The sequence below is a fragment of the Aptenodytes forsteri genome, unplaced genomic scaffold, assembly GCF_000699145.1.
Source record: "Aptenodytes forsteri isolate BGI_AS27 unplaced genomic scaffold, ASM69914v1 Scaffold55, whole genome shotgun sequence".
In the NCBI taxonomy this organism is placed as follows: domain Eukaryota; kingdom Metazoa; phylum Chordata; class Aves; order Sphenisciformes; family Spheniscidae; genus Aptenodytes; species Aptenodytes forsteri.
The window spans coordinates 6282833-6309588 of record NW_008796063.1 but is presented as its reverse complement, the minus strand read 5'-3'; the positions used below and the strand labels follow the sequence as shown (position 1 = coordinate 6309588).

At 50.2% G+C, this 26756-nt stretch overlaps 1 protein-coding gene across 1 annotated transcript; it reads left to right on the top strand.

The window, feature by feature from the left end:
- Positions 1–5761: 5761 nt before the first annotated feature.
- Positions 5762–23389, top strand: MICALL2 (MICAL like 2). Its single transcript, XM_009286553.1, has 17 exons — positions 5762–5775; positions 6350–6398; positions 9972–10113; positions 12594–12754; positions 13490–13611; positions 14002–14673; positions 14883–15058; positions 15929–16004; positions 16323–16438; positions 16962–17111; positions 19896–19951; positions 20458–20581; positions 21180–21270; positions 21643–21716; positions 22060–22174; positions 23154–23200; positions 23292–23389. Exons 1-17 carry the CDS (start codon positions 5762–5764, stop codon positions 23387–23389), a joined length of 2283 nt encoding a protein of 760 aa, XP_009284828.1.
- Positions 23390–26756: the final 3367 nt, after the last annotated feature.

Below are 26756 nucleotides of genomic sequence, written 5' to 3'. Positions count from 1 at the left end.
CCCATCGCGGGGGGCGCCGGCTCGGCGGGGCCGGGACCCTCCGCTCGCAGCTGACGGCCCTCGCTGGGCTGCGGTCAGCCCGCCGTTGAGCTGTGGACTCCAAGCCCTCCATCCACCGCGGGACCTCGCCTTCCCCGCAGACGCAGCCCTGACAGAAATGCCAACTCCTTGGGAGATGCTGTGGGCGGGCGGCCATCGCCAGGAAGCTCAGCTAGCTCCCACGCTGAAAATCTCCAAGCGAAGACCTCCGCTCTCCCTGCCTACGTGCTTTTTTTTTCCCCTATATATTTTTTTTCCCCTTTCTTCCCTCTGTGGCTGAAGTATAAATACTTTAAACGCGTCCTTTCCATTGCAAAACAAGTTCAGGCACCAATTTTTGGGGAAGCATTTCCTTCTTTGCTGTTTGTGTTTGCTTAGGCTGGGCTTTCCTCGCTCAGCCCGACGGCAGCTCAGCTGCTCAAGAGTCGGGAGGCAAGGGCGATTTAAACAAAATAAAATAGAAAGGCAGGGCCCGGCAGCCACTGGATTCCTGAACATCAATCATTTTTCCCATCTAGACTCTGTCTGTGGGAGGGAAAGTGTTTTCCAGCCCTTGCTGGTGCCCTGTGGGTTTTGACCTGTCCCTGCCCAAATGTTAATGTCTGGGAAGGTGAATCGCCAAAGGGAGAAGTAGATCCTGCTTCCTAGTTTGGTTTTTTTTACTTCTGGGCTCTTTGGACTTTGAGGTGGGAGGGTTGAGGGGGAAGGTCAAGGCAAGGGAGCAGCGCAAAGATTGCCCAGGAGTATTGCTTTAAGCATTAGGTCTTTCCCAGTCAGATGTGTCCAGCTGGTGGAGGACCAGGTTGGGTTTTCTGTACTGTGGTTCTCCTCCTGTTCCTTGAATTCTGCCTTTTTCCTCGTGCTCCCAGGACAGCCTGCCGCTTGGGTTTGTGTGCAGAGGTCTCTCTTACAGGTGTCTCGCTTCTGGTGGAAGCCCAAGGAGAAGATCTCCTGTTTCTCTCTCCTCTGTTGTTTTGAAACTTGGAAGAGGCAGGAGCAGGCTTGGGCAGCGGGAGGTTAGTGTGGGAGCTTCAGGCACACTTTCTCTGTGGCCTCCAGTGCTTGGGCAGTCACCATGGTGTTGCTGTGTATGGCTTCCTGACATGCTGTCATGTCCACGTGACTCCAGATATTTCCTTTCCTTCCTTTGATTCACAGTCCCAAAGGTACAAAATACCAGGGCAGAAGGGCTGACGTGACCAGGAGGTGCTCGTAGAGGGACCGTGACTGCTTCCTGGCTGACTCTGCAGCTGGCCCATCCGGAGCATGGGTGTAAACAGGGGCTCAGCAACTTGAGAACTGGAATAATCCTGTTGACCAGTTCAGTGGGTTGTTTATAATGCTTGAACTGTGCATAAAGGGTTGTGGATAGACGTATTTTAAATAAATTCTCCTGTGTTGAAGAGGGAAGATGTTCCTTGCGGCGTCTCTCTGTTCCCATTCATTTTCTTTTACGATGGAAATTCTGCCTGCCTTTATTCAGGACCTTACAGAAGCTCTTTCTGACTTGGACCAGCTCAGCAAAGACTGCCTGAAGGTTAAAGTAAGAGAAGCTTTTTCAGTGACCTCCCTCATCAGTGTCAGTGGTGTAATGCAGGAAAGCACCAGCTGTATCCTTGGCTGGGCAAAGTCCTGCTGGAAGGAAATTATGCTTTCAAGGTGTTGGTGGCCAGGGCTGCCGGGTGTCATGTTGTCGGATCCTGGGGCTGAATACTTGTGCAAATTCTCCATGTGTCTGTAAAAGCTTCTCCGAGTGTTGGCGGTGCAGGAGCCACCGGCAGAGAAGTGCGGCTGGGTGCACGTGTGGCTGTGACTCCTGCTTCCCAGGGGCTTGAAGTGGTTTATCCTGAGCTCCTCCCCTTGCTTTTAGCAAAGATCCTAGATGAAGATTAAAAGCATCATACTGAAAATAAAACTAGAAAAGGATAATTGGTGTTTGGAGCACCCGGTGTGTTTGCAGCAGCTCTGCTATATAAATCACTTGCAGAACATGATTCAGTCACGGCATCAGAGTTTTGCAACAGTGTGTTCTCTGTCTTTGTTTACACAAATGACATTCTTGGGCTGAGGAGTGCAGGGGATTTCTCCTTGCAGGAGCCTGAGAAATTCCCAGGAAAACTTCAAGCAATTAGAAAACATGGTCATAATCATGGGCTTCTCTTGTGGGGTATGTGGCTCAGAGGACACGCTGGTGGGAGTCTCTCCCCCCTTCCTGTTTTCTTGCTGGAAAACATATGGAAAATATGATAACTTCTCTCAAACTTGGCTGATGTCGGTTGGTATGTTATCAGTGAACAGGGCAGGCTGTGTAAAATTAGAAATGCATTTCCCACTCACTTCCCACTCATCCAAGGATGCTCTGGGGGAGTGGAGATGCACGCTGAATTACCATGGAAATTCATTTCTCTTTTGTCCCAGCTGAAGCGTGCTTCATAGGCAACCCCAGCCAGGCATGCACACTGTGTCAGGCAGGTCCCAGCCCATTTTCTGGGATGATTGCGGGGCCCTGAGGATCCTCTCATCAGAGGGACATGAAGCCTCATGGCAGCATGGCAGGAGGCTGAGGTCAGCAGCTGCCGCGTGTGAAGGCAATCGCTGTGTAAGCTCCAGCCACAGTTTTAGTGGCCTTGGCCTGATAAGTGAGGTAGAAGAAGCAGGGAGGCTGTGCACACTCGCTCAGATATTAATGCCAGATGTCGAGGAAAGGTTTTGATTAAGCTCCTTCTCTTCGTCCGGGATCTTGCTTTATCCCAGACTGTGAGCTGGTGTTCAGCGGAATTGACTGGTTGTGAAATCCCCCTTGGCAACTGAGCGGCAGTGGGTGCCCATTCCTCCAAGCAGCATTTCCTGGGCCGCTGTCAGCTCAGCGGTGCAGGATGAGGCCGAGACTTGCCAATACGGACAGGGAGGGCCCCAGCCGTGCTGAGGATGGGTTGCCCGCAGTCTCCATCTCCTTAGCAAAAGGCTGGGGTAAAGCAGAGCTGCTGCCTGCTTGGCCTCTGCAGGGTTGTGGTTTGTGTGACAGGCGTAGGCGAGGGGAGGATGGTTCTGGGGTCAGGGGGTCACATCTGTTGTTAGTCACCCCCAGCAGTGCACTGCAGCTTGCCAGCAGGACCAGAGCAGTGTGGAACAGGCACTGCTGAGAGGAGGATGAGCACGTGGGGGACATCTTCCACCTGGGATTCCCAGCCCTGTCCCCTCTCCCTAGGTTGTTTGCACCTCCAGAAAGAACACAGCTGAAAGGTCCTGTTCCCAGCAGAGCATGCTGGATTTGAACCCTCTGTTCAAGGACTGTGAGCTGGCAAGGGGTGCTTCACTCTTTTTCAGTGATCCTTTTGACTGCACATATCTTGTTGTCTATAGAGAAAATAATACAAAAGTTCCGAGAAGCAGAAGCTTTTTTGGTACTGTCATGGCTCTGGGATTTTTTTTGCTCAGTCTGCTGCAAGGTCAAGTTTCCAACCAAGTTAGCGCTTGCAGCAGCAGAGATTCCTCCTATGGAAGCACATGTGCTTGCAAAGGACCGTGGCGTGCTTTGCGAGCGCTGAGTCTGTGCAGCTGGAGCAGTGGGTGGTCACGGAGATTTGTGGGCATGAGAAATGCTCAGCCACTTTTTGCTAAGAGAAGGATTTTTTGGGGAGCTAAAAACTTCACTTCTATTCCTGTGCTAGTGAACTCCCCTCTGATTCGTTTCCAACACTGGAGGCCCTCTCTTGGGCCAGATTTATATTTCTCACCTCTTCCAATTAATTCAGTTGCCTGTGTTTTCTCAGCGGAGAACTCTTACTTCTCCATTTGTATTAGCTTTGCTTTCTTAGGATTACATTGGTCCAGGGAGCTTTGATATTCCAAGATAGGAGATGCACCAGCAAGATTAATTTCCGAAAGAAATATTATATGTAAGCAGTTCACCTGACTAGCCAGGGAAGGAGTGATGCTGAGAGGGCAGGAGGCTCTTGAAGTGACCAAGTAACCTGGTTGTTTGCACTCTCCTTCGGGGCACAGAAGGGGATTTCAGACATTCACCATCAAGAGATTCGCGTTTTTAGGTCTCTCTTACATGCCACGCAGTGTGAAGCTGCACACACACACTACGGTAGCAAACAGCATTCAGTGTGGCTGAAGGCCACTGACTGACAATAAATAGGTAACTCCAGTATGCTATGTTTTATGTGTCAGCATGACCAAGGAAGCTGGAGTTCCCCTTTGCTCTTGCAGGTGTTTTCCTGCGTTCAGGATGTCCCTGCTACAGAGACTTTATTTGGGAGCAGAACTGGGAGTGGGGCAGAGAGCTGCAATCACCTCCTTCAAAAAGCTGATTTCTTGCCTGACACAAACCAGGATGATTGTATCTATTGTTTCACTGAAACTTTTTTGGCTTGTGATTATTTTTGTTGCTCTTTTTAATCCATTGTCTCAGGGAAGGGAAATCTCCGGGCAGGAGCGCTGCTTGAAGAAAAACCTCTGCAAGTCTCTCTGATTTTGCACAGGAAAGAGTATATGATTTAGAGGTGGGATGTGCCTTGTCTTTACGTGCTTCTTGGGGGAGTTTGACCTTTGAGGCTTATCTGTCGTTCGTTCTCTCCTTATCCCACATAGCAATACCAGATGCGGGAAGCAGGGAGGAGGCATAGGCTGTGTCATGATGGACAAACCTGTTTGAAGGCGCCTCTCTTATTTACAGTGTAATGCTCCACTTTCTGTACTAAGTAGATAAAGGACCTGGCTTGCTCCTTGCTGTTACAAGTCATGGAAGAAGTTCCTCTGCTGCGATACAGATCATGTGTTTGTCTCATGAATAGGTCGCTGCGAGCCAGCTTTGTCCTGGCTTTCACACGGTTATCCTGGCTCCTCTCAGAGGTGAGGGACTGGCTAACAAGGGTAGGTCCACATCAGTTATAAAGGTGCTACGTACAAAAATGCAAAGTTGGTGCTGTAGCCTTTTCTGTTTATCAGTGAGAATTTACTCTCTGATATCAGCCTTTCGCTTAGTTCTGTGCCAGCAGGTACAAGGATTGTAAAGTGAAACTGGGTTATCAGAAAGGAATTGTTCCTGCCTGCTTGCCTGGGCAGAAGGAAGCAGTGTTGGAGAGCAGGGCTGCCAGCCAACGGTCAGTTTTGTATTCCCAGTTTAGCAAGTAACAGTCAGTTTAGAACAAAGCTGATGGTGGCTGTTTCCTAAGCGAGGGACACGCTCTGCTATGGGTGAGAAAGCACGCTGTGTTGCAGCTCTACTTCCAATACCACAAACTCGCTCTCCCCCATGCTTTTGTGCCTGTCCTGCCAGGTCCCAGTTTCTGAGTTCCCAGCACAGTGCAGAGAAAGGTGGCATCTGGGCTGGACCAGAGAGGGGGAGAGCAAATCTGGGGAGAGGGAAAGAAGGAGGTGATGTCTGGGGACAGCAGAAAGGAAGAAGGATTGTTGACTTTGGCTTGTAACTGCAAACAGTAATTGTCTCTTCCTTTTCAGTTATTGGTTATGATTACAAATTAAAAGTGACAGCCCTAGGGAAAGGAGAATAAGATTTCTACAGGCAACTTTAGTGTTATCAGCCGCAGTATTGTGTTGTGGGCAGAGGTATTTCCCAGGCAGATTCCTGGTGCTGGTTTTGTGGAGCTCTGCCAGAGAAGAAAAGAGGATTTGAAACCAGAACTTGTGTGCTGGTGGAATCAGCAGCTTCTGAGATCAGAGGATATGAGCACGTCAGAGAAGCGTGCGATACATGCAGCGTCTGAGGTATCCACACCTCCTCAGGGATGTGTGGAGGCAACTTGCAAGACGGGAGGAGAGCATGGATGTAATTGTTTGGAAAGTACTTCCAGGGAGAGAGCGTTGCAAATCTGGCTGTATTCATCAGTGTATCTTTTTGAGGTGGGAGAGGAGCAAGGCTTTTTTTGGGGAAAAAAAAGCCCCCACACCCCATGAGTTAGAGGTTGCTCCTGGCTGTCTCAGCAGAACCCCTGAATCTGCATGGGATGTTTTGGCATCAGCACATCCTGTCCACGGGAGGCTGCGGGACTCAGCCCTGCAAGGGTAGATGTGCCAAAAATGTGTTGTGCTGCCTGTGGGCAGATGGCTGTGCCTGCTGGGTCTTCTGCATGTCTCTGCCCTGGGAGGTGCAGCAGGTCTGTGACTGTCTCAGCTGGGATCTACAACACTGCTCCCTCCGGAGCGTCTCTGAGAAGTCAGGATGGGAGGAGGTTCTCTGTCCCCCGAACCAGTGAGGCTCAGAGAGGTTCAAGAAGCTGAAAGTGAAGCAGCTTGCTCTATATCACCCACCTGAGATTTTTGTCTTCTTTCTGTATTTCAGAAACTTCAACTCACTCAGTAAAGAAAACGTGTATGAGAACAACAAGTTGGTAAGTGACTTTTAATGTTTCACTTTTGCTCTAGTCTATGACCTGGCACCTTGCTTGTGTGGTTTAGCAACAGAAACCCTGCAGATGCAGTGTGCTGAGTGTGCTGTATTCAAATCCTTTGCCTTATTCTGCATGCGTCCAACCTTCTGATTTGAACGGCAATGTCCAGGCTTGCTGGCTGCTTGAAAGCACTCTCAGACTGTTCACACTTCTTTGCTGGCTGCACAGTGATGCCTGTGTCCAGTGTGTCCTGTGGCAGCAGGAACTTGGACAGAGATGGTGGAGGTCAAGACATGGAACTTCTGCTCGTTCCCGGTGCAGGGAGTGAAGGCTGTTGGAAGGTGGAGATGTCCTAAAACCTCATCCTGCCTGGACGCTTCACTCCAGGATGGGATTTGAGTTTCTCTTGTTCTCTCCACGAAGAAAGTAGAAGTTGGGCAGGCCAACACCCTCCTGTACTGCATTCAAGCATGGGCTTAATGCTCCAAGGAAAGATTTTTTCCCTCCGTCTCTCCATCGCAAAGAGAGAGGCAGCAGATTAAAATGCTTCTCTTCCCTTGGCATCACTCCACACAGCTTCATGGCTGCTTGGCAGGAGATCGGGATGTGAATGAACCGCGGCAGCTCACTCTTGTCTGGACTGGAGGAATGACATCCTCTGACGCAGTGAGCCATCTGAGGTGGTCCTTGCCTCCGGGAGAGCTAAACTCGCCTCCCCACACTCCTTAGCTTCTGCTCCCCTTCGGCCCTGGCCGTGTTCACAGTACCTGTGACGGACCCCCCCCCTCAAGCTGGGGCTGCAGTATGTGAGCAGTTATTCGCACTCTCTGGGGTTCAGCCCTGCATGTTCCTCTCCTCTAGGTGAGGTTCAGACCGAGCGTTTTTGCCCGTGAGGTTTGGTATTTGGCAGGCATCAGGGCCTCTTTGCCATGGACAGTCATCCCAGCCAGAGTGCTGTGAAGCCCTGAGTGTTGCTCCTTCCCCAGCCGGGCTGATGGTGTCTGCTCTACTGGCAACTTTGCTTGTCTCTGGGAAAGGAGCTGTACAAGCTGTCTCCACTGCTTTTATTAATGAAAAGCTTCTTTGTGCCTCTCATAAAGAGTTGCTCCCCTCCTTTGTCGCAGCCTGTGTTTCTCCCCCTGCCCCCCCCTCCATTTCTTAGTTTCTTTTATGTCCTTTATTTTGCTCTCTCTTCCTTATTCCACCTGCTGTAGGATGACTTGTGTGGGTTGCCCTTTCACTGCTGGTATGCTGCTGCCTTGGCTCCGCCGTGAGCGGGGTTGACTCCTCCACCTCCTTGCGGGCTCCTGGGCTGGCCTCCCCCCTTGGACTGCTCTCCATCCTAGCTCCTACACTTTATTCCTTTGGCTGTCCTTGGGATACCAGTGGGTCTGATTTCTCCCAGAGCTATTGCTCTGTGATTGTTCAGACCCTCCTTGATGCCTCACTATTCAACAACTTCTTTTCAGCGGCTGTATTATTCAACTAAAAAAATCTTGTTTGGGCTGCAATTTGCCATATAAGGTCTTCTGCCGAGGAAGAATGTGTCACTTCTCAAGTGCCAATAAAAACAACCCCAAACCCTAGAGAAATTTCAGTTGGTGGCATTGTTTTGCTAAAGATTTCAAAAATATATAAAGATGAGAAAGGTTTCTAGAGATCCAGTTCTTTCAGTGCTAATAGATGGTGGTGTGGCGTAGCTGATACAGCGGTAGCCTGTGTCAGAGGAAAGCTGTGTCTGGCCGGCTCAGATGTATCTCTGATACACCGGCCTCGAGTGTATCACTTTGCCTCCTCTATGCAAAATGGGAACAGTGACACTTACCTCCTTCGTACAGCACTTGGAGCTGCACTGATGAAAAATGTTATGCAGAAATAATGTGTTGCTTCTTTAAAGGCCAGCCTGGGCAGGCAGGTAGAGGAGAAGGACAACTGGGCCATGTTAGGTGGTGATCTTGTTGGATCTCCAGGCAAGAGCAGTTCCCAGGAACACGAGGATGCTGTAGGCACAGGGGACACTACATCCTAATGCTGCTCTCTGCATTGCTGACCTGGTTCTGGCCAAACCAGTTGTGTGCATAAGAGCATCCTCCTCTTTGTGGTCCAGGCGGCCCCTCGCACTTGTTCCGTGCCTGTTGCACTGGTCTCACCTATGGCACCTTGTGGCAGGAGGTGGCATGGCCTGTGTTCCAGCTAGACTGCACACTGGGAATGTCCAGCAGGAAAACTCCACTGGTCAGACCAGTTGTGCAGCCAGTGCAATGAGGAACACTCCAAAGAATATATTAAGTACCAGATTATGAGACAGGCGAGTGCCAGGCTGGGCTGGCAGCCGGGATGACGCACCGGAGGTAACTGGCTGAAAGCGTGCTTAATGTCAGCTCAGTTACATTTTTACTGGGATACCCAATGGAAAAAAATGGTAATTATCTTGCTGAAAAATAATGGCTGTTTGTTTCTTCTAAGCAGGAATAGTTGGCTTGTACACCAACGCTGTTGTGTGTCTGTGCCAGAGGTCAGATGCGGAGGGTTTTAATATGTTCGAGTCTTTCTTTAACCCTTTTGCTGTGGGGTTCAGCAGTAGCCTTCCTTGTGCCTTCGCCCCTGCAAGTGCCGTTTTCCTTTGCCATGTTGGCATTTCAAAGGGGATGCTCCAAAAGGGGAGGGAAGGGATTTTTTCCTATAAGCCAGGAAGGAAGAGGACTGGAGAAAGTCCCTAGTAAAAGCCCTACACTGAGTTGAGCAAGGGCAAAGTTGCTTTATGGATGTTGCATTTTTTTTGTCCTCTAGTAAAGGCTCTTGTTCAGAGGCAAAAGAAAATAGCTTTTCCCTCCTTTACCTGACTTTGATCTTGCAGTTTCAAAGTGGAGGGGACCACAAAGAGGAATATTTGCCCCAAATACATGTTAGGCAGCATGGAAATGGTTACGCTGGAAGGGAGCTAGGTATCAGGAATTCTTCTGCATTATTCCTCTCTTCCCCCTCTCTAGTCTGGGAGAAAGAGCTCCCTCCTGCAGCTCAAGATTTCCCCTTTTTCAGATGGGGAAGAGCAGGCAGTAGGCAGGAAGTATTAACATTTGCACAGCACTCGGAGATAGAAAGCTGCCTGCAAACACCTACCAGCGCACCGTTAATTGGGGAGCGCTCCGGGTTGGGCTGGAAGCCTGGAAGCGAGTCTGCCAGCCTGGACTGACACATCCCCTTCTGCCAGGCCTCGCTCTCCACAGCTGTGCATATCCAGATAGAGGCAGGCTCGAGGAAGAGCAAGGGAAGCCCAGGTGAGTTCCTGTGCAGTGAGCTACGGCCAGCTTGCCAGGCCAGATTTTTGGCTCCCTGCCTGAATTTCTCAATGCGATGGCTGGAAGCCATGACTCCGTTGGTTCCTGTAACGGCCATACGATGTAGGAGTTAAACTGGTGCAGCTGTTCCCCAGTAGAGTTATTATTCGAGTAGGGCTGTTTGCAGTGGAGTTTCTTACTTCTGATGAGGAGCAGCTCTGCTGCCAGGGCTGGACAAGACACCCCCCCCCCCCCCCCCTTTTTTTTTTTTTTTTTTTTTTCCTTCCTTCTCTAGGCATTTCGAGTGGCGGAGGAGGAGCTGGGGATCCCAGCCTTGCTGGATGCAGAGGATATGGTTGCTCTGAGGGTACCAGACAGGCTGAGCATCCTCACCTATGTTTCCCAGTATTATAACTACTTCCATGGACGGTCTCCTAGTAAGTACCATATTCCCTGGAGGGGTGGGAAGGATCAGGGCTTAATTTTATGCTTTCCCTTGCCTCCTAACAAGCTTGGAAAAGCAAAATAGGCTGCACAGAGGCCTTTTGGTACCAGAACTATTTAAATGGAGGATCTGAACTCTTTACACACTGGCCTACAGTAGCACCAGTGCTTTTGGAAGGGCACAGGGCCGTGCCTTGTCTTTAAAACTAGTGCCTTAAAATTTAATATACAGTCTAAAATCTCTTACGGTTCAGCCAGACAGGAGCAGTGAAGGTTCCCCTCCATGGTCCCCACCTCAGCTTTCCTTTCTTGAGCACCTCCATCCCTGCTCCAGTCCTTGCCACACCGGAGGGCTGGTGAGAACACGGAGTCTAAGAAGACTGAGCTTGTCTGTGAGGCTGCGCCAATGTACCAGCATGTACAGCACAGCAGTACTGACATAAGGAAGTAGAAGAAAATGACCCCCTTAACTGACATAATTGTGATAGCAATTCTTTCAAACATAAAACAGGCCACAGAGCTGCCAAGGCATTATATTCACGTACTGGAGAGTTTATCTGGGCTCAAAGGAGCATTATTGTAGACTTGGTTTATATTTGGCTTTAAGCTCATACAAAATGAAATAATACAATAAACCAATTTCACAGGTTCCTCCAGAGGAAACTTTAGAAAGTGGGACATGAATGACTTAACTGGTTAAGGTGAATCTAGATAGAGAAGACAGATATGTATTGAAAATGTCCTACATCTTGGAAAGAAAGCACAGTTCACTCTGAGAGCTGCCTTTAACATCTAAACTCTTCCCCCTTCTCCACCTCTTCACACATTTAAGCATGCTTTTTCTCTCCCTCTACAACCTCTTCCCTCCCCCCTCTTCATTTTTTATTTCTTGTTTTAAAACCGTTCCGATTGAAGTCAAACAAATTACATGGTGTTTGTGCCAAGTGGTGGGAATCTGGGTCAGTTTGGGGTCTTTAACCCCTCCCCCCCAGCATCTTGCCTACCACGTCATCAAGCACAGCACATTTTTATACTCTCTAGTGTCCCACAAAACACTCTGGTTGCGTTCCTGTTGCTGGGGTGAATGTGAATGTCTGAAAATGAGCCCAGCCAGGAATGCGCCCTCTGACACCAAGCAGACTCCTAATACCATGGTCGTGCCCTTTGAATGGGCTCCAGCAGGACCATGAAATAAGCAGGACACAGGAGGCCAGAGAGGGCCAGCGGCCAATATTTTATTGAGGTCAGGTGTTTACAGAAGAGCAGAGCTGAAGCCACCCATCTTTGTGCTGGGCTTTGGGAACTCGAAAAATGGCACAAATGGGAAGTGAGAGGGCAGCCCGAGTCTCAACCGTTTGCTGGGTCGGCTGTCACCAGTCCCCTGGTCGCTGTGGTAAAAGAGCCCTGAGTGTTTATTTGGATAGCTAGCTTTCTTGAGAGAAGACTGCTGGGAACTGGGCTTCCTCTCTGCTCCCTACACCCTGCCCAGAATCCCTCTGTATTTACTGAAAAGGGTATAATCTCTTTTCAGACGGGTGGTCATTTAATTGGTCGCTCTTAAAGCGAATCTGTGGCTCAAATATCCCACAAGGAACACAGAGACATCTCATTCAGAATAGGAAGAGGTGCAAAAATAACATCCCTGTGAGACAGATGAGGGGTCTCGTCTGTAAAAATTGTGTGTGAAGCCTTATTTCCCAGGAAAGTCTCCCTGCACTTCCCAGGGCACAAGGCATCGTTCTTTGCTTGGCTGAAGTGTGTTGGGGATTCTCTTTTCTCCACTTGTTGTGAATTTAGAGGGTTTCTCTCATCTGCAAAGAAAAGAGGATTGGGCATTTGCAGGCTTCTTGTAGCAAGTCCTGCTGGTTTCTGCATCAGCACCACCATGGCACCCCCAAGTCTCTGTTGTAGAATTACCCATTTTTAGTGGTCATTTCTGCATTCGACAAGCCTGTTTGCTCCGTGAGAGTCCCAGCTGGGATGTGGGGTGGACGACCGCAGCAGTGAGGGTTCAGGGTGTGTAGGAAGTCTGGAGCACAGCAACTTGAATGAAGCAAATCCTCCGTGCTTCAGTTTCTTAGCTATAAAACCTATCAGCAGTGCCTGTTTCAGTGGTGATCAATTCCAGCCAAACTGTGGGCCAGGTACAAACCCAAGGTCTTGTTCACACTGTTGACCGATGGTGTTTTGTATTTTTCCACTTTTTCATTCCCGTCCATGGAATTCCCTGAGAAGAAAAAAAATCAGCAGTTTCAGCTACCAGATGATTCCAGCGTATGTTGGTAAAATTCACTTGTTGACTCTTGCCCCTCACTCCACTACAGAACTGCTTGTGAAGGAAGCCTGTGTCCCCTTGTATGCTTTGCATGTCCTCCATCAGGCACCTCTGGATCTTCTTATGTTGTAAATGACTCCTAAGCTCGTGGGTTTTCCTTATGTTACCTTAAAATTTTCCCTTCTTCCTTTCTTCCAGTTGGAGGCATGGCTGGAATCAAGCGTCCCTCCTCTGAACCTCAGGAGCAGCCTCTTGGGAAGAAAGCTGTTTCAGAGCCTCCTAAGCCAGTGCCACCAAAACTGCCCCCTGCCCACCCACCAGCCAGAGCTAAGCCAAAAGAAACCTCCCCAGTCACCACGGTAAGAAATGTGTTCTTTAAACCTTAAAAGTGTTCCGTGAGCTAGAGAGTATTATGCTAGTTCAAGGCTCCTAGTGGTAAGGACTTAGTCTCTAAATTTTCTGCACACTATGGGGGATTTAATCCAGAGGTCTGGTTACTGAACAGGTTCAGGTGGGAGTCATTGGAAAGCCAGCTGGGATTTATCTAGTGGTGAATAGGATGTGGGTGTCTTAGGACATGGCTATACTGTTCCTAGGTCTTGGGGATGGAGATTTTTAACAGAATGTATTATTTTTGCTAGAAAACATTGATTAAATTCTTGGAAACAGTTTCAAAGCAGAGTAGGGACAAAAACAGGGTGGAAATTATTTTTGCTAGAAAACATTGATTAAATTCTTGGAACAGTTTCAGAGTAGGGACAAAAAGAGGGTGGAAGAAAGGAAGGTGCTCTCTCAAAAGGGTGAGGACGTTTTCCAGCTAATTCAAATCAGAGACCTTTGCACTTCAGTTTCCCAGAGACGGACAAAACACCCTGGTCCTCTGGCTTTGTGGGAACAAGTCCTCCTTACTCTGTCCTCCCAAGGGCTGTTCCATTTCGTATGAATACAGGGTTAGTGGGAGCAGGGATTTTCTGGATATCACTTCTCTGTCCTAGCCAACTGGCTGTGCACTTCAAATTCTTGCCTACCTGGGAGATTCGTAGCTGTACGCAGGGCCACGGTGCTGCCTGCTCACCCACTGCCTTTCCCCACAGAAAGGGGTCCTGGCAGAGAGCGGGAACATCCCTAGCAGCAGCTGTGGGATCTGCGGGAACCATGTGCACCTGGTGCAGCGCTACTTGGTCGATGGGAAGCTCTATCACAGGAACTGCTTCAGGTACAGCTCTTCAAAGTGGGGGCTCAGGCCTGTGGGTTGCAGAGGGGCAGCCTCGTTCCTTTGGGACTGGAGGGAGAGTGGTGTGAGGCACTCAAGGTGATGGAGGATATTTTTGTCAGAGTGGAGGCAGCCTGGGCCTGCTCTTGACCTGTGCATAGGGGAGACTCTTTGCACAGGTCTGTTTTCATCCACACCTTTCCTACTTCAAGCCGTGCTGTCAGCAGCTCCTGTTTTGGTGCCTGAGGAATGTGCACACGGGGTCTGCTCACTGCCACTGTGGTACCTTCACCCTCCCTGTGCTGACAGTGGAGATGTGCCTGTACTCTCGGCTGTGTGTCAATGGCCTCCCAGTGCTCTGGAAGATGTTTTCTGAGACTTTTGTATCCACAGGTGCAGGCAGTGTTGGAACGTGCTTCTTCCTGGAAGCTACAAAGCTGGGCCTGAGCCTGGTACGTTCATCTGTACCAGCCACCAGCAGCCAGACAATGTCCAGATCTCTGGTCTCCGCAGCACTGGGAACAAACCTGAGAGTACCCCAGCCCCTACTGCTGCCAGGGCGTTCCAGAAAGCAGCAGAACCCAAGAAGCTGGAGCAGGTGTTGAAGAAACCCAGCCAGGAAGGCCTTGGTAATTCAACCAAGCCATCTGTTTCATGTTCTGGAAGCTCTGTCTTCAAAAGTGTAAATACTCCGTGGTCCTCTTCAACTGTAAATAAATCAGATGACTGCAAAGGTACCCTGTTGGGAGATAAAACAGATCACCATGAAGGTACCTCATCAAGGCCTCTTTGGACAACCTCCACAACAAAAACACAGCAAGCCCGAGAAAATTTTTTTCGGTCATTAGAGTCCTCCAGCAATAAAACCTCTGACACTAAAAACCAAGTCCCTTCTTCTCATGGCACTGGTAAAACTGCCTCTGACAGAACCACTACTGAGATCAGTCCAGTGAATGCTGAGAAGGATCAGGCACGTAACCATATTATACAGGCTCTGGCTGGATCAAACGCCTCTCCAAACAGGCCAGGAGGACTCAGTTCCACTGGCTCCTCGGTGTCCAGCAGGTAAGTACTATTCTCTTTTTCCTTTTTACTCCCAAGATGATCCTTGGGATAACTTGGAGAAGTCCCTGCATCTTTCCTTCCTTTTCTCTGACTGCTTTTGTGGCCGAGATTTAAAGACATGTAGAGGGACTCATCCAAATCTTTGGAACAGAGGCCATTAAAAAGGTTCGTCCTTTCAAAAAGACTCACTAGGTTGTTCTTTTTTGCAGTGGCAAGTTTTCTCCCACCAGTTCTCAGTGGCAGAGTCCAGCTCCAAAAGCACAGTCCAGCAAAACAGAGTACACAGCACTAAAACAGGAGAAGATTAGAGACCCTCTGCCCAAGAGCCAGGCTGCCAGCAAACCTATTGACTCTGTGCACAAACCAGAGTCGAAAGGCATCAAAGGTGAGGATGACTGGTTCGCATACAGCTCTGCCTGGACACAGCATGCTGACTTTATGCCTTCTTCTTGGACCGGTACAATGAATGTGTCAGTGACTCCTATACTTTCTGTCTGTACCACCACATAAGGGTTTTCTGAGTTCTGGGGCTCAACACACCTCCATTTGTCCCTGTGCAATTGCTCCCTCTAGCACGGCAAGTTTTTTTTCTCTGAGGATCTCCAGGTATTTGAAGTTGTACTAGCTGCCATCAAATGTTGGGATCATGGTGGAATTCAGAGGCTTAGGTAGACTTTCCCAGATGGGAGACCTTGCCAGAACTTCAGGATGATTTCATGATTGCAGTTGGGGCTCACCCAGCCTCCTTGTCTGTTTTGAACCAAGCTTCAACCATGGTGACTGAGCAGTGGGCTGAGGGGTCCTGGGAGTATCCAGTGTCTCAAACACTTCCAGATGGCCTGTCTTTTTTTGGGCCAGAAGCAGTATCTGTCTGCAGTTTGCTGTGAGCTTGTGGGTTTTTTGTCTCCCCTCCCTTCCTGCCCCATCCTTTGGTCTCTGAGATCTCAGCTGTTTGTGTTATATTGCTGTCGAACATGCCTGTTCATTTACGCTGTGGCTGTGTTTCTGTAGCTGCATAGGGTTTAAAGCATTTGAACTAAAAGGGACAAAATGCCACCAAGGTTATTTACTACCTATTGTATGCGAATCTGCCCACGTTAAACTTGTTGAACTGATGCTGGTTTGCTGCAATAACATCGTAGTATCTACCCCAGTGCATGGCTTATCTCCTTCTCCTAAGATCCTCCTGAGACACAGATCTGGCTTGTTTCTTTTTATTGGATCTGATATTATCTTCCTATGTCTCTTCCTTTAGGAAGCATCAATGTTGGTGAAGACAAGTCTGAGAGCCCAGCAGAGTGGAGATCTCTGTTGAAGCCTGTAGCCAACAAGTGAGTGTCATGGAGCCAATGGGTCTCCATGACAAGTGAATGGGGATGTCCATGTCTGCAGCTGTGTTTGTTGCTGCAGGTCTGTGTGCACATAGGAGGGAAGACCTCCTGTGTTTTAATGCTTCTGTTTTCAACAATTTGATGGAAGAGGCAAAGGCTTTCATTTCTGGGGAGGGAAAGCATATTTCAAATTGCTGGACTCTGATTAGAAAAATGTGACCGTCCCGGATGGAGATCCAGCCCAGGATGTCCAAAACGCTTCCTGTGGACCATTCTGCAAGAGGGATGGTTTCCTACCTTTGTCTTTCTTCTTTGCAGAGACCAAGGTGGCTCTAAGAAACCTACTGATAACTCCCAGGTGGGAACAGGGAGCCCAGCACACAAGGAGACAAAGCCAAGTCCATTAGTTGTCCCATCAGCAAAGCAGGACTCTGGTATGAAGGATATAAGCTTTGCCTTCATTTTGCTAGTCAGGCAGGGGACAGGCATTAGTGCTGCAAGGCACATGTAAGGAACATGTTGGTGGAGACTGTGCCTTGCTTTCAGGGATTTTTGCTCTCTGCACCTGCTTTGGCCCTGTAGTGCCTTTATTTGGAAAGCCATCCTTGCCCAAGGAGAGGGACTCGGTCTTCACAGGGTGCCCTTCTTCTGCGAGACAGCTAGCAAGATTTCGCTTACTCTCTCTTGCATAAATGTGTAATGGTGAGAAATCTTGGTGATGGTTCCCAACCGTTTATTCTTCTCCTCCACCCTTCTCTCATACTCTGGCCTTGTAATCAGTGGTTTCTCCCCGTTTCCTTTGGGCTTGTGCCCCTCACTATCGTCAAGAGAGGAGAACTAGGACTAGAAATGAAGGTGGCTAGTGGTGAGTGCCAGAGATGCTGGGCACTAAAGGGATTTTTATGAGGTGAGGGTTGAAATTTCTTACCCCAAACCTGTCTGTATTTCTTAATCCAGCTTCATCTGGTGGATTCATGAAGAAGAAGTTGATTCCCAGCTCAGATCTTATCAGGAGCTGTCAGAATTCAAAGCAAGGCTGGGAAGAACCTGGGGGCTCTGCCAAGAAGGAGGAAGAGGGCAACCAGTTGAAGAAAAGCACTACCACATGTAAGGTCTCTTCTGCCTGCTTAAAGGCACTCTCCTCTCTGCACTGTCAGGGGACAACCTGAGTAGTCAGTATGGGAGATGTGTCCCCGAGTTTTCTGTGACTAAGCCTGTGGCTGTTGTCATTGGGGAAAAATCTGTGTCATTAATTTTTATTAGCCAGCTTGGCCTAAGCAGGAACCAGCCAGGCCAGAGAATTCAGTGGGAAGGGAAGAAATTAAAATAGGGATTTGCCAGGGTCATTGCCCTGTCATTCTTTAGACTCAAAGCTATGAAGAGGACCATCTCCTAATTCGGGGAACTGGGATCTAGTTGATGTCTCTGTTCCTCTCCAATTGAGTGGCTTTGAGAAATGAAAGGAATGCAGAGAACTGTCAGCCAGAGACTCCAGCTGGCAGGACCTATGGTAGCTGCAGCCAAGGCTGCTGCTTCTTGGACTTTCAAAGATGTCCCGACCAGTTCTGACCAGTTTGTCCCTACCCTTAGTCCAGTTTTACTCCTGTATGTTCAACCACAGCTTTACTGTGTACCTCTCCTTCTTTGCCCAGTTGTCCTTGCTCCTACATATCCCACCACAATGCAAATGAAATTTCCTGGAACTAACCTGATGTTTGCTGCTGTCCTGTTTGCTTGGCTTGTTTGTTCTCCCCTTTCCTTACCCCATCTGGCTCTGTCTTATCTGTTTGGACTAGAAGGTCCTCACAGCAGGGCTCAGCCCTGACTCTGGTGTTTGTCTCGGAGCAAGCAGGATGGGTCCCAATGGCTTGGTGGCCTCGTGTTTTGGTATTTGTTAGCTGGTTCCAGCATTGTCCTTAGCCTGCACCTCTGACAGCTATGAAGCATTCAAACTCCAATTGTGTTGTCTATTTTAAAAGTTTAGCATGCCTCCACTGCCATAATTTTCCCCAAACTTTCCATCTCCTTTTTCCTCAGACTCAGCCACAAGGTTCAGCATTGCATCTTTGCCAGGAAGCGAGCTAGTTAAGATAAGGGAGGCTGGTTTTATATCCGTCTTTTTAAAGCTTAGTGATTGCTATTGGGGAGTGCTCACTATGGGCAACTTTCCCAGCAGTCTCCCCCCATTTTTCACGTGTGCCAGTCTGCCATCTGAAAGGCTGTTCTCTTGCTGCTGCCTGTGGATTAAGGACAGACTTGTTGCTTCTCTGTATAGGTTTCGACCTCAGCACTCAGAGAGCTGCTGTGAACAGTCAGCTACCATTCCTACCCTTAATCCTGTGTGTGTTGCGTGGGGCTGTGGATGGTGAGCATTTCTGTAGATCATTAGTTTCTTTGACGTAGGCAGTGTTTTCTGTTGAGAAAGGATGCTCCAGGGTTTTCTTGCCAACTGTCCTACTTCCAGTTTGCAGGCAAGCAGCCAACCCATCCTGTCTCTGTCAAGACAGAACTTGAAGATATCAGGGGATATCAGACACTGAGCTGGTCAGGAGAGTGTCGTTTTACTAGCTGTTCCCCTCCAGTGACCTTGGCCTTCTCATGATCAGTGGTGCAGCTTTCTGCCTTGGTTGGAGATGCTGCAGAGATCACCCAGGAGGAGCCTGGAGATGCAGGGCTGAGCTGGGAGAGGGAGGTGTTGCTCGGGCAGCAGCAGCAGGCTGCTTGTGGCAGGCCAGGTCCCTCTTGGAGGAACCTTTAAGAGAAGTGTGAGTCGCAGGTAATGTACAGGGCAGCAAACCAGCAGTATCCAGAGGGAAGAGTTACCCTGACAGAGGCCAGCAGTGCAGGGACAACGCAGCTGATTGCCGCATCCGGCATCTTCTCCTTTTGTACTCTTCCTAGAAAACGCAATAGAGCAAGGACTGGGCAATTGGAGAGCTGTCCTTGAGTTCTTCCTCGAGTCAGCACCAATTGCCAGAGACTCTCAGGGGGCTCCCCTACTCTGTCTGTCCTGTCTTTCTCCTTGTGTGTGCTGAGCCTGCGCCGCTGTTGCCTTTCTTACAGCCCTGCTCTTTTGATACTAGAGTTTTCCTTCCTTATCACATCATCCACATACACCTCTGTTCTCTCTCTGTGGTAATTATCCAGCCCAGCCTCTCGGGTATCCAAATACCTCACACTCTTCTGTAGTTATCCTTGCAGCACAGTTGGGCAGAGGAAGCTGAGGCTCAGTGGAACAAATACACATTGCTTAAGGATTGATTTTAATAGGTGTCCAGGGCCTAAATAATGCTGTGTAGTGGGGCCTAAGGGACTTCTCACCTATGAAAAGTTTTGTGGAAGGAATTGAACCTTAGTTTCCTGAGACCTATGCTAAGGTCCCCTAGATCATCTTTGTTTCATCAGTATTTACTGATACTTCTTTGTACAAGAGCACTAGAGGGGCATTTTTAAGTATATCTTGGTGTTTCCTGCGCCAGTAACACAGTATTTCTGTTCTATCCTTTGGAAGCTTAATAAGGGGTGCCTTTTGCCACAATAAGTATCTTTGAGTTTTAACAAGATAATGAATGAACATGGAAGTCCATATTCTCAGGTGCAAGGTCCCAAGTCACACCTGAGTTAGGTAACTGCCTGTGCCCTGGGGATGAAAGCGGCACCCTGCGACCAGAGGGTATCTGAGTGTCCAGCCACGAGGAGTAAATCAGGCTGTGCTGTTTCCTGCGGACACATCTCCACCTCAGTCGGGTGTGCCAATGCATGCGTGTCATCAGTGCCCTCTGTTGGGTGGCAGGGACCTGTCGTGCTCTCTGGTGGTGTAGGCACTGTCCCACACCACAAAATTATTTAAAGTTTGTTGTGGCGTTCTTTGGTTTTTTTTCTCCCTTCTAGTTAAACCCTCTGTTCCGAAAAGCATCCAGAGCCCTGAAGCAGTGTCCCCAGTCAAGGTATGGCTGGAAACCAGGCGTAAGGGGAACAGGCTGGGGTTGTTGGGCATCCTGCTGGAATGCTTGCCCAGATATATCTCAGTTTTTCTTATTGGGAGGGTTTATTTGAATTCCCAGGGAAAGGGTGAAAGGCTCTGGGGCAGAGACAAGATGGAGAGACTGCCTGTTACCTCCCATGCAGGGGGACAATAAAGGCTGGAATAAGACAGAGCCAAACAAAATTCTGGTAGACATAGCATCCCCCAACAAAGCAGGGGGAATGTCTGTGGGTTAATGAGCGTGTGAGATGTTATCACTCACAGCGAATGTATGGCAGTGGTGTAGCATTGCAGTGGCCACCGCTCTGTTGTGAGCAGCCAGCTCTGCATCTTTGCTGACCTGGCTCATCCAGGACATGGCTCTGCAGTTGGGCTCCTTATGTCATTTCCCATCTCTGCTGGGGCTGTGACCTCAGCAGGCAGTCTGAGGGCACTAAGCTGTATTTGTTGCTACATTTCTTTTCCTAGCTGCACCCAGACTACCTCCCTGAGGAGGAAATCCAGGAGAAGGTGCGTGACATCGAGAAGCAGCTGGATGAGCTGGAATTGAAAGGAGTGGATCTGGAGAAGCAGCTGCGTGGCTGCGAAGGAGGTAAAGGAGACTGGGGCCAGCTCTGTTACGGTGGGGAGGTGTGAGGCTCATGTTCTACCCCTGGGCATTCTTGACTCCATTTCTAGGAGCTCATGCTATATGTGAGACACCAGGTTGCCAAAGGTACATGGTATAGCAAGATAAAGCTGTGGGAATTTTGAACCCTCTCTGGCTGTTTCCTAACCTATTGTTTGAGCAAGGTCTTGTGTTTATTTGGCTGAAGATCAGGGAGTTTTGGGAGTGGAAGGCTGCTATTGATCTGGCTTTTGGATCCTAAGCCAGACTGGCCGTCATGGCTTGCTCCAATTTCGCAGGGCTTAGTGAGTTCATTCAGAACGGCAGAGTTGGGCTGGCCACATGGAAGATGAGCTGGGTTCCCTGTGGCAGAGTATCTGTCTTCCTTCCTTCAGTCTGCGGGGGTGGTCTGCATTCTTTCCTTTGTGCCCAGGAGTACCAAAGATGATCTGTTTTCACTTGAGGTTGGCTATGGCTAATATAAGTTATGCTAGGCTCTCCCTCAAGTGATTGTGTGTTTGAGTCAAGGGGAACTGAACTGATGCAGCTTCTGGAGGTGTCTTGCCCTTTGTCTCCTTTGCAGATGAGTCTGAGGATGCCCTCATGGTGGATTGGTTCAAACTGATCCATGAGAAACAGCTGCTGCTCAGACAGGAATCGGAGCTGATGTACAAGTAAGTACAACCAGAAATTCACCCATCCGCTTGTGCACTTCACCTGTGAGCAGTAAGCAGGGAAGGACAGGGAGCGTGGCAGCCCAAAAAATGTGCCAATTGGTGGGATGAGGGAGGGCTTGAGGACAGCTCTGGGAGAACTGCCTGAGGTATTAGCTGATGGGCCTTTGAACACTGATGAGCACCCAGGGTCTGTGGTGAAATTGTGGGGAAGGAAACCTTACAAATGCGATGGAGGAAGATTTCCCCCAACCCACCAGCCCCTACCCAGGTGGTGGGCAATGCAGAGATGAGGCTTTAGCATGATATGAGAGGGGTCCAGTACTGGGGCATGGAGGGGCAGTAACTTATCGGTTCTGTGGTTCTTTCCAGGATGAAACAGCAGAAGCTGGAGGAACAGCAGTGGAACATTGAGACGGAGCTGCGACACCTCATGAGCAAGCCAGGTAAGGACCGGCTGCACTGAGGGTCCTGCTGGCCCCTGGCTGTGTGGAGCCCTCTGCTCTGCGCACCAGCCCTGGGATGTCCTTCAGATCTGAATGATGCTGCCAGGGATCGCAGTTTCCCTGGGGGATCTCTCCTGACTGCACTGTTGAGCTGTCAGGTGCAGACTCCCTGTAACATCCAACCCACCTGTGTTTTCTGAGGGGATGTAAAATGTGCCCCTGAGTGCGAGGTAATAAAATTTGGGCCTGTGAGAGGGGCTTGCTGGAGCAGGGTGGAGGCAGGAGCCACAGCGGGGAGGTACTCACCTGTAGCTGTGAGATGGGCTTCCCTTGTCTTGTGCAGAGGAACTGAAGACACCCAGGGAGAAGGAGCGAGAGAAGGAGCTGCTGGAGTCGTACCTAAACACAGTCAATGATCGGAATAATATTGTGGAGTGCCTGGATGAGGACAGACTCAGGTGAGGGCCCTCAGATGGTGGGAGATGAGCCAACATCAGGGATGATTTCATTGTACTTCCTCCACTGCCCAGGCTGTAGGGGTGGATGAATGGCTGTAATCCAGACTTCTGCTCCATGAGAGGTGGGTGGTGACCTGTCACCAACCATCTTGTCCTAAATGCTGCTTCCTTGGCAGCTGTTAGAAACTGAGGTCAGGACCGCAGCCATGTTTAGCGCTCTTTCCAGCTAATGCTGCTCTGAGAACAAGGGCTGTGAAAATGTAGAAGGCAGGGGGAAGAGAGGGAGAGGCTGGAGATGGGGAGGATGGAGGCAGCACGGGAACTGCAGAAGGGCTCTGGGAACATGAAGCCAGGAACGCGTTCGTCTGCTGCAGCAAGTGAAAGAACTGTGGCTGAGAATTGGATCCTCCCCAAGTTCAAAGGAAGACTGCTGTGTCAAGTAGCTGGATTTGTGCCTCCTGTTGCTGAAAGCAGCCTCCATTTCTTGACCTCAGGGCACTGACTTCAGCTCGAGGATTCTAGTAATGCCCAGGCTTTTGGCTCTGGCCTTGCCCAGGCACAAGGAGATAGCAGGGTGTTTGTCCCTGATTGCAATGCGAGCACCTCTGCAGCACCGCAGGCTACTGGTGTCTCAACCTTTATTCATCTCCTCGGGTGTGGTGTTGTCTCACAACTCAGTGAAGTCGGATGATTCATAGGCCAGCTGGGGGAAGGGACTCCCTGCTGCAGTGCTGGACTGCCACAGTCTGGAAATCCCCACACAGGCCCTTGCTTTCAAGGGAACCAGATGCAGTTTGTTAATGTCTAGGACTCCTCTAACTTTTTTTTTTCTTTTAATCTGCACCCTTCTCAGGGTGTGCTATGGAGGTCAGTCATTTCTGACTGGGGGAACAACAGTAGTCTTTACATGTTTTTCGGTGTCTACCACCTTGTCATGAAACATAGCGAAGTTTTCTAATGCCATGCTGTTCCATTACAGAGAACAAGAGGAGGACCAGATGTTGGCAGATATGATCCAGAGGTTGGGTAAGGGCTCTTTCTACTCTTACAGAGTAGCACTGGGTGGCACTGGGGCTGTGGGTCTCAACCTGCTCAGTCTCTGCTCATTCTCCTGCAGATGGATCTCTTGAAAGCCAGGAGCCAGAGAAGAAGAAGAACAAGTTCCGCTTGTCCAAAATATGGAAGCAGAAAAATAAGAGTAAAGCGCAGCAGTGATGTTCCCCTGCCCAGCGGCCTAGAGAGGGATGTCAAAGGGATGTTCCTTCCTTGCTGCTGCTTTCCTGGAGTCGTGCAGGACTGTGATGAGGCTCCTCTGCTCTCTGACATGGAGGCTGCAGGTTTGCGGGCCAAAGGGACTGTGAAACTCCTCTGGCCTTGGCATGGGGCCCAAGGACACCTTTCCCAGATTGACTTTTAAGACTGTTTTCCTTCTTTAGATCTAGCTCAGAGCTGGCTTCAGCCTTGTTGGAAGCTCAGGAGGGCAGAGTTCAATCTGCCCATCCACTGCTCAGGTCATTACAGTCCTGAATGCAGGAGCGTGGCACTGCATGTTGCCCCACGGTGCCCCATTCATGCCAGCCAGGGCTGTGCCAATGACGCTGCGCTGGTCTGCTAAAGGACAGCTCTCCCTTCCTCCCTCCCTGTGTTTGCTGTGGCTCTCTGGCCAGGATCAGAGATGCAGAGAGGGAGGTGCTTTGGGGCATAGGAGATCGAGGCCCTCCTCCTTACTATGCCAGTGCAAACTGGAGCTGCAGGCTCTACAGCCAGGGCAGGCAGAGAGCAGAACCACCTCCGTATCTATGGGGTGGGATGTCCTAGACCCAGAGGGGTTTCAGTAATAGTGCTCTGTTTCCAGACCTCCTTTTGGGAGGCTGGTTTCTCAAAGCCATGAGGGGTTGCTCACTGCCTCATTCCCTCTGTGGGGGAGATTTGTAGCTTCCTTATTTCTCTGACTGCACAGTGAAGCAAGGTTTTCACTGTCTGTGGCCCATCCTGCTGAAAATGAACAGAAGTCTTCTTTTAACAACCTGGTGCTAACTGGGAGTGGAAAGGAATTAATGGGTTTGCCTCACCCATGGGTCTTCTGCATGGGACCAATATTTCAGTTCCTGAGGCTCCGTGCCTGGACAGTCAGCGCCCTCAAGGGGTGCTGCGGTTCACCTTGGTGGGACCAGGAGAGTACGAGCAGGTCCTGAGCTGTTGGCAGTGAGTCTTCCTACTCTTCCCCCAGTCCAGAGTGACTGCAGCCAGACACCTGCCCTGTGTGGCAGCATCCTGTCTTCCCAGTCAAGCTGGGGAGCAGGGATGGAGACAGGCAGGGAGAGATCAGATTAATTCATGATGCCTCTAGCTCTGGTATGTGTGGACTTCCCTCCTCCCTCCAAGCCAGGTACTTTGAGGTTTCTCCGGGTCCTGTTCTCCAGCAAGGCCTGGGATTTTGCAGGGAGGTTTGCTGCCCACTGTGCCCGGTGGCAAAGCGGAGGCGATGCACCCCTTACCCACGAGGTGGCAGTGGGACTCTCTGTCCCAGGCAGCCGGTCCTGGGCACCGCAGGGGTGTGCTCGGTGAGGTACCAAGTGCCCGAGGGGGTTCCTGGTGCCCACAGCGTGTGCCATGTGTGTACATGTGGTGGGTCACCCTGTACCTGCATATGCTTTTGTCCAGTAAAGAATTGCTGGAGCAAATCCCAGAGTCCCAGCATGAGTTTGGATGTGGGTTACTGGGTGCGGGCTGCCCTGGTCACTGCGAGCAATGACGGTTCCTCTCCAGAGATGAGAGTGCCCGGAGCCATGGGTGGTAGCAGGAGTTTGGCACACCTGTGACAGAGAGGCTCCTCTGCCCAGAGCTTGCAGACCAACTGCGGGTCCTGGGAGAGCAGCAGAGCCAAGGGGGAGGTGCTGACCCTGGGTGTTGGCATGCTGTGCCTTGCCATCCCGGTCTGCTTGTGGGGAAGCAATTCCTCTCCCGGGGTTGTGTGTAAAGATGAGGGGAGGGAGGAGGGCCCCTCTTCCAGACCTGGGCATTAGCAGCAAATCCCCAGAATTAAACCTGCCTGCATGGGCTACCAGCTGAGAGGGAGGGAGCTGAAACCACCTCTGCTGAAGGAGAGAAATACCCTTCCTAATGAGTGGGTCCCCCTCCTACAGCTATCTCAGGCTGTCGTTATTGCTGGGCTTTTATCTTTTCAGGCTCAGATTCTCCAACCTCAAGAATTTTAGTCTGTATGGATTTGGGGGTCCAAAATCATCCAATCCTTCCCTCTCCAGGAGACACGGGGCAGTTTAACCTTTGCCCATCTTGAAGGCAGGCAGGAGATGGGTCTATGCAGGACCGTGATCACAAGGCGCTTCAACTACAACCCCCAGGGCCCTGCAGTGGCAACGAGTGCATGGTTTGACCTGCTGTAGGGTTTGCTTTTGTGAGAATGCCAACTGCTGCCAGAAAGCAGGCACCCATTTTACCTGCTAGCTACGTGCTTACTTGCCTACAGAAGAGGTTTTGAAGGGAAAACTCTGCTGCTTCTGCCATCTAGAGTCTGTTGGAGATGGTAGCCTTGGTCTAGGGGATTTAAGGCTCACCTGGAAATGCTACGTGGGTTTAAAAGGTTTAAGTGGTCTCCTTTCAGAGAAATATTGAGAACAGGAGTGGAGACAGTCAGGGCCCCCAGCCTTTCTTGCCGTGCCAAGAATGGGAGGTTACGGGGTGGTGTGAGGCTGACTCCAAGATTGACCTCAACTAATTCTTCACCAAAGATGAGCGGATAAATAGTGGAGTAGTGATCCAAACGGATCCTGCTCAGACACCCAAACTCTTGTCTGCACTGATGGAGCACTATCTCGTCATGGCCAGGGTCTACCAGTACCAAGCCCCGCACAGCCTGCCCAGCCCTGCAGCTCCTGCACACCCAGACAGCCGCTGGTTGTGAACGCGAGGACAACCCAGCTTGTTCCTCCTTCATCTACCTTGAATTTGGGACTCACAGGATTTGCATTTCCACCACTCTCCTAATCCAAGGCTTGAAATGAGCCCTAGCCGAACTAAGCCATTGGCTAAGGTGGAGAAAGGGAACGGCTTTTTTCCAGCTGGCTGCTTTCGGCTGAGCCGATTCCCCTGCCTGACCCCCGTTTGCTCTCCCTGCGCAAGCAGCTTTGCTCACCCCATGGAAGTGCTCCAGGAGGCAAAGCAGGAGGATTTGGCCTTGGGACTGAGCTGGGAGGGAGGCGTTGGGAAACCAGCTCTCGGCTGCCTCTCCGTAGCGGTCACCCCTGAGTAATTAGGCAATCCAGGCACCATCCTGTAACCAAACAGGAATCAAATTCCTCTCCGTTCTCCACGGGAAAGGAATGTTTGTGCTCTGCTCCAGCCCCATCAGATGCCGAGCCCCGAGGTCAGGCTAGCAGGGGGTTGACTGATACGTTGCTGTGTGCATGTGGGTGTCTGCATTTTGGTGATGGCTGAGAGCTTAATTACTCTTCTAGGTCAGCTGCTCCACTTCCAAAATTATTTTAAGGGGGCTGTGCTTCCCACTCATTTCCTGATGGCCTCTGGTCAGGTTCGTGGCCTTGCCAGCTCCTGGATACCC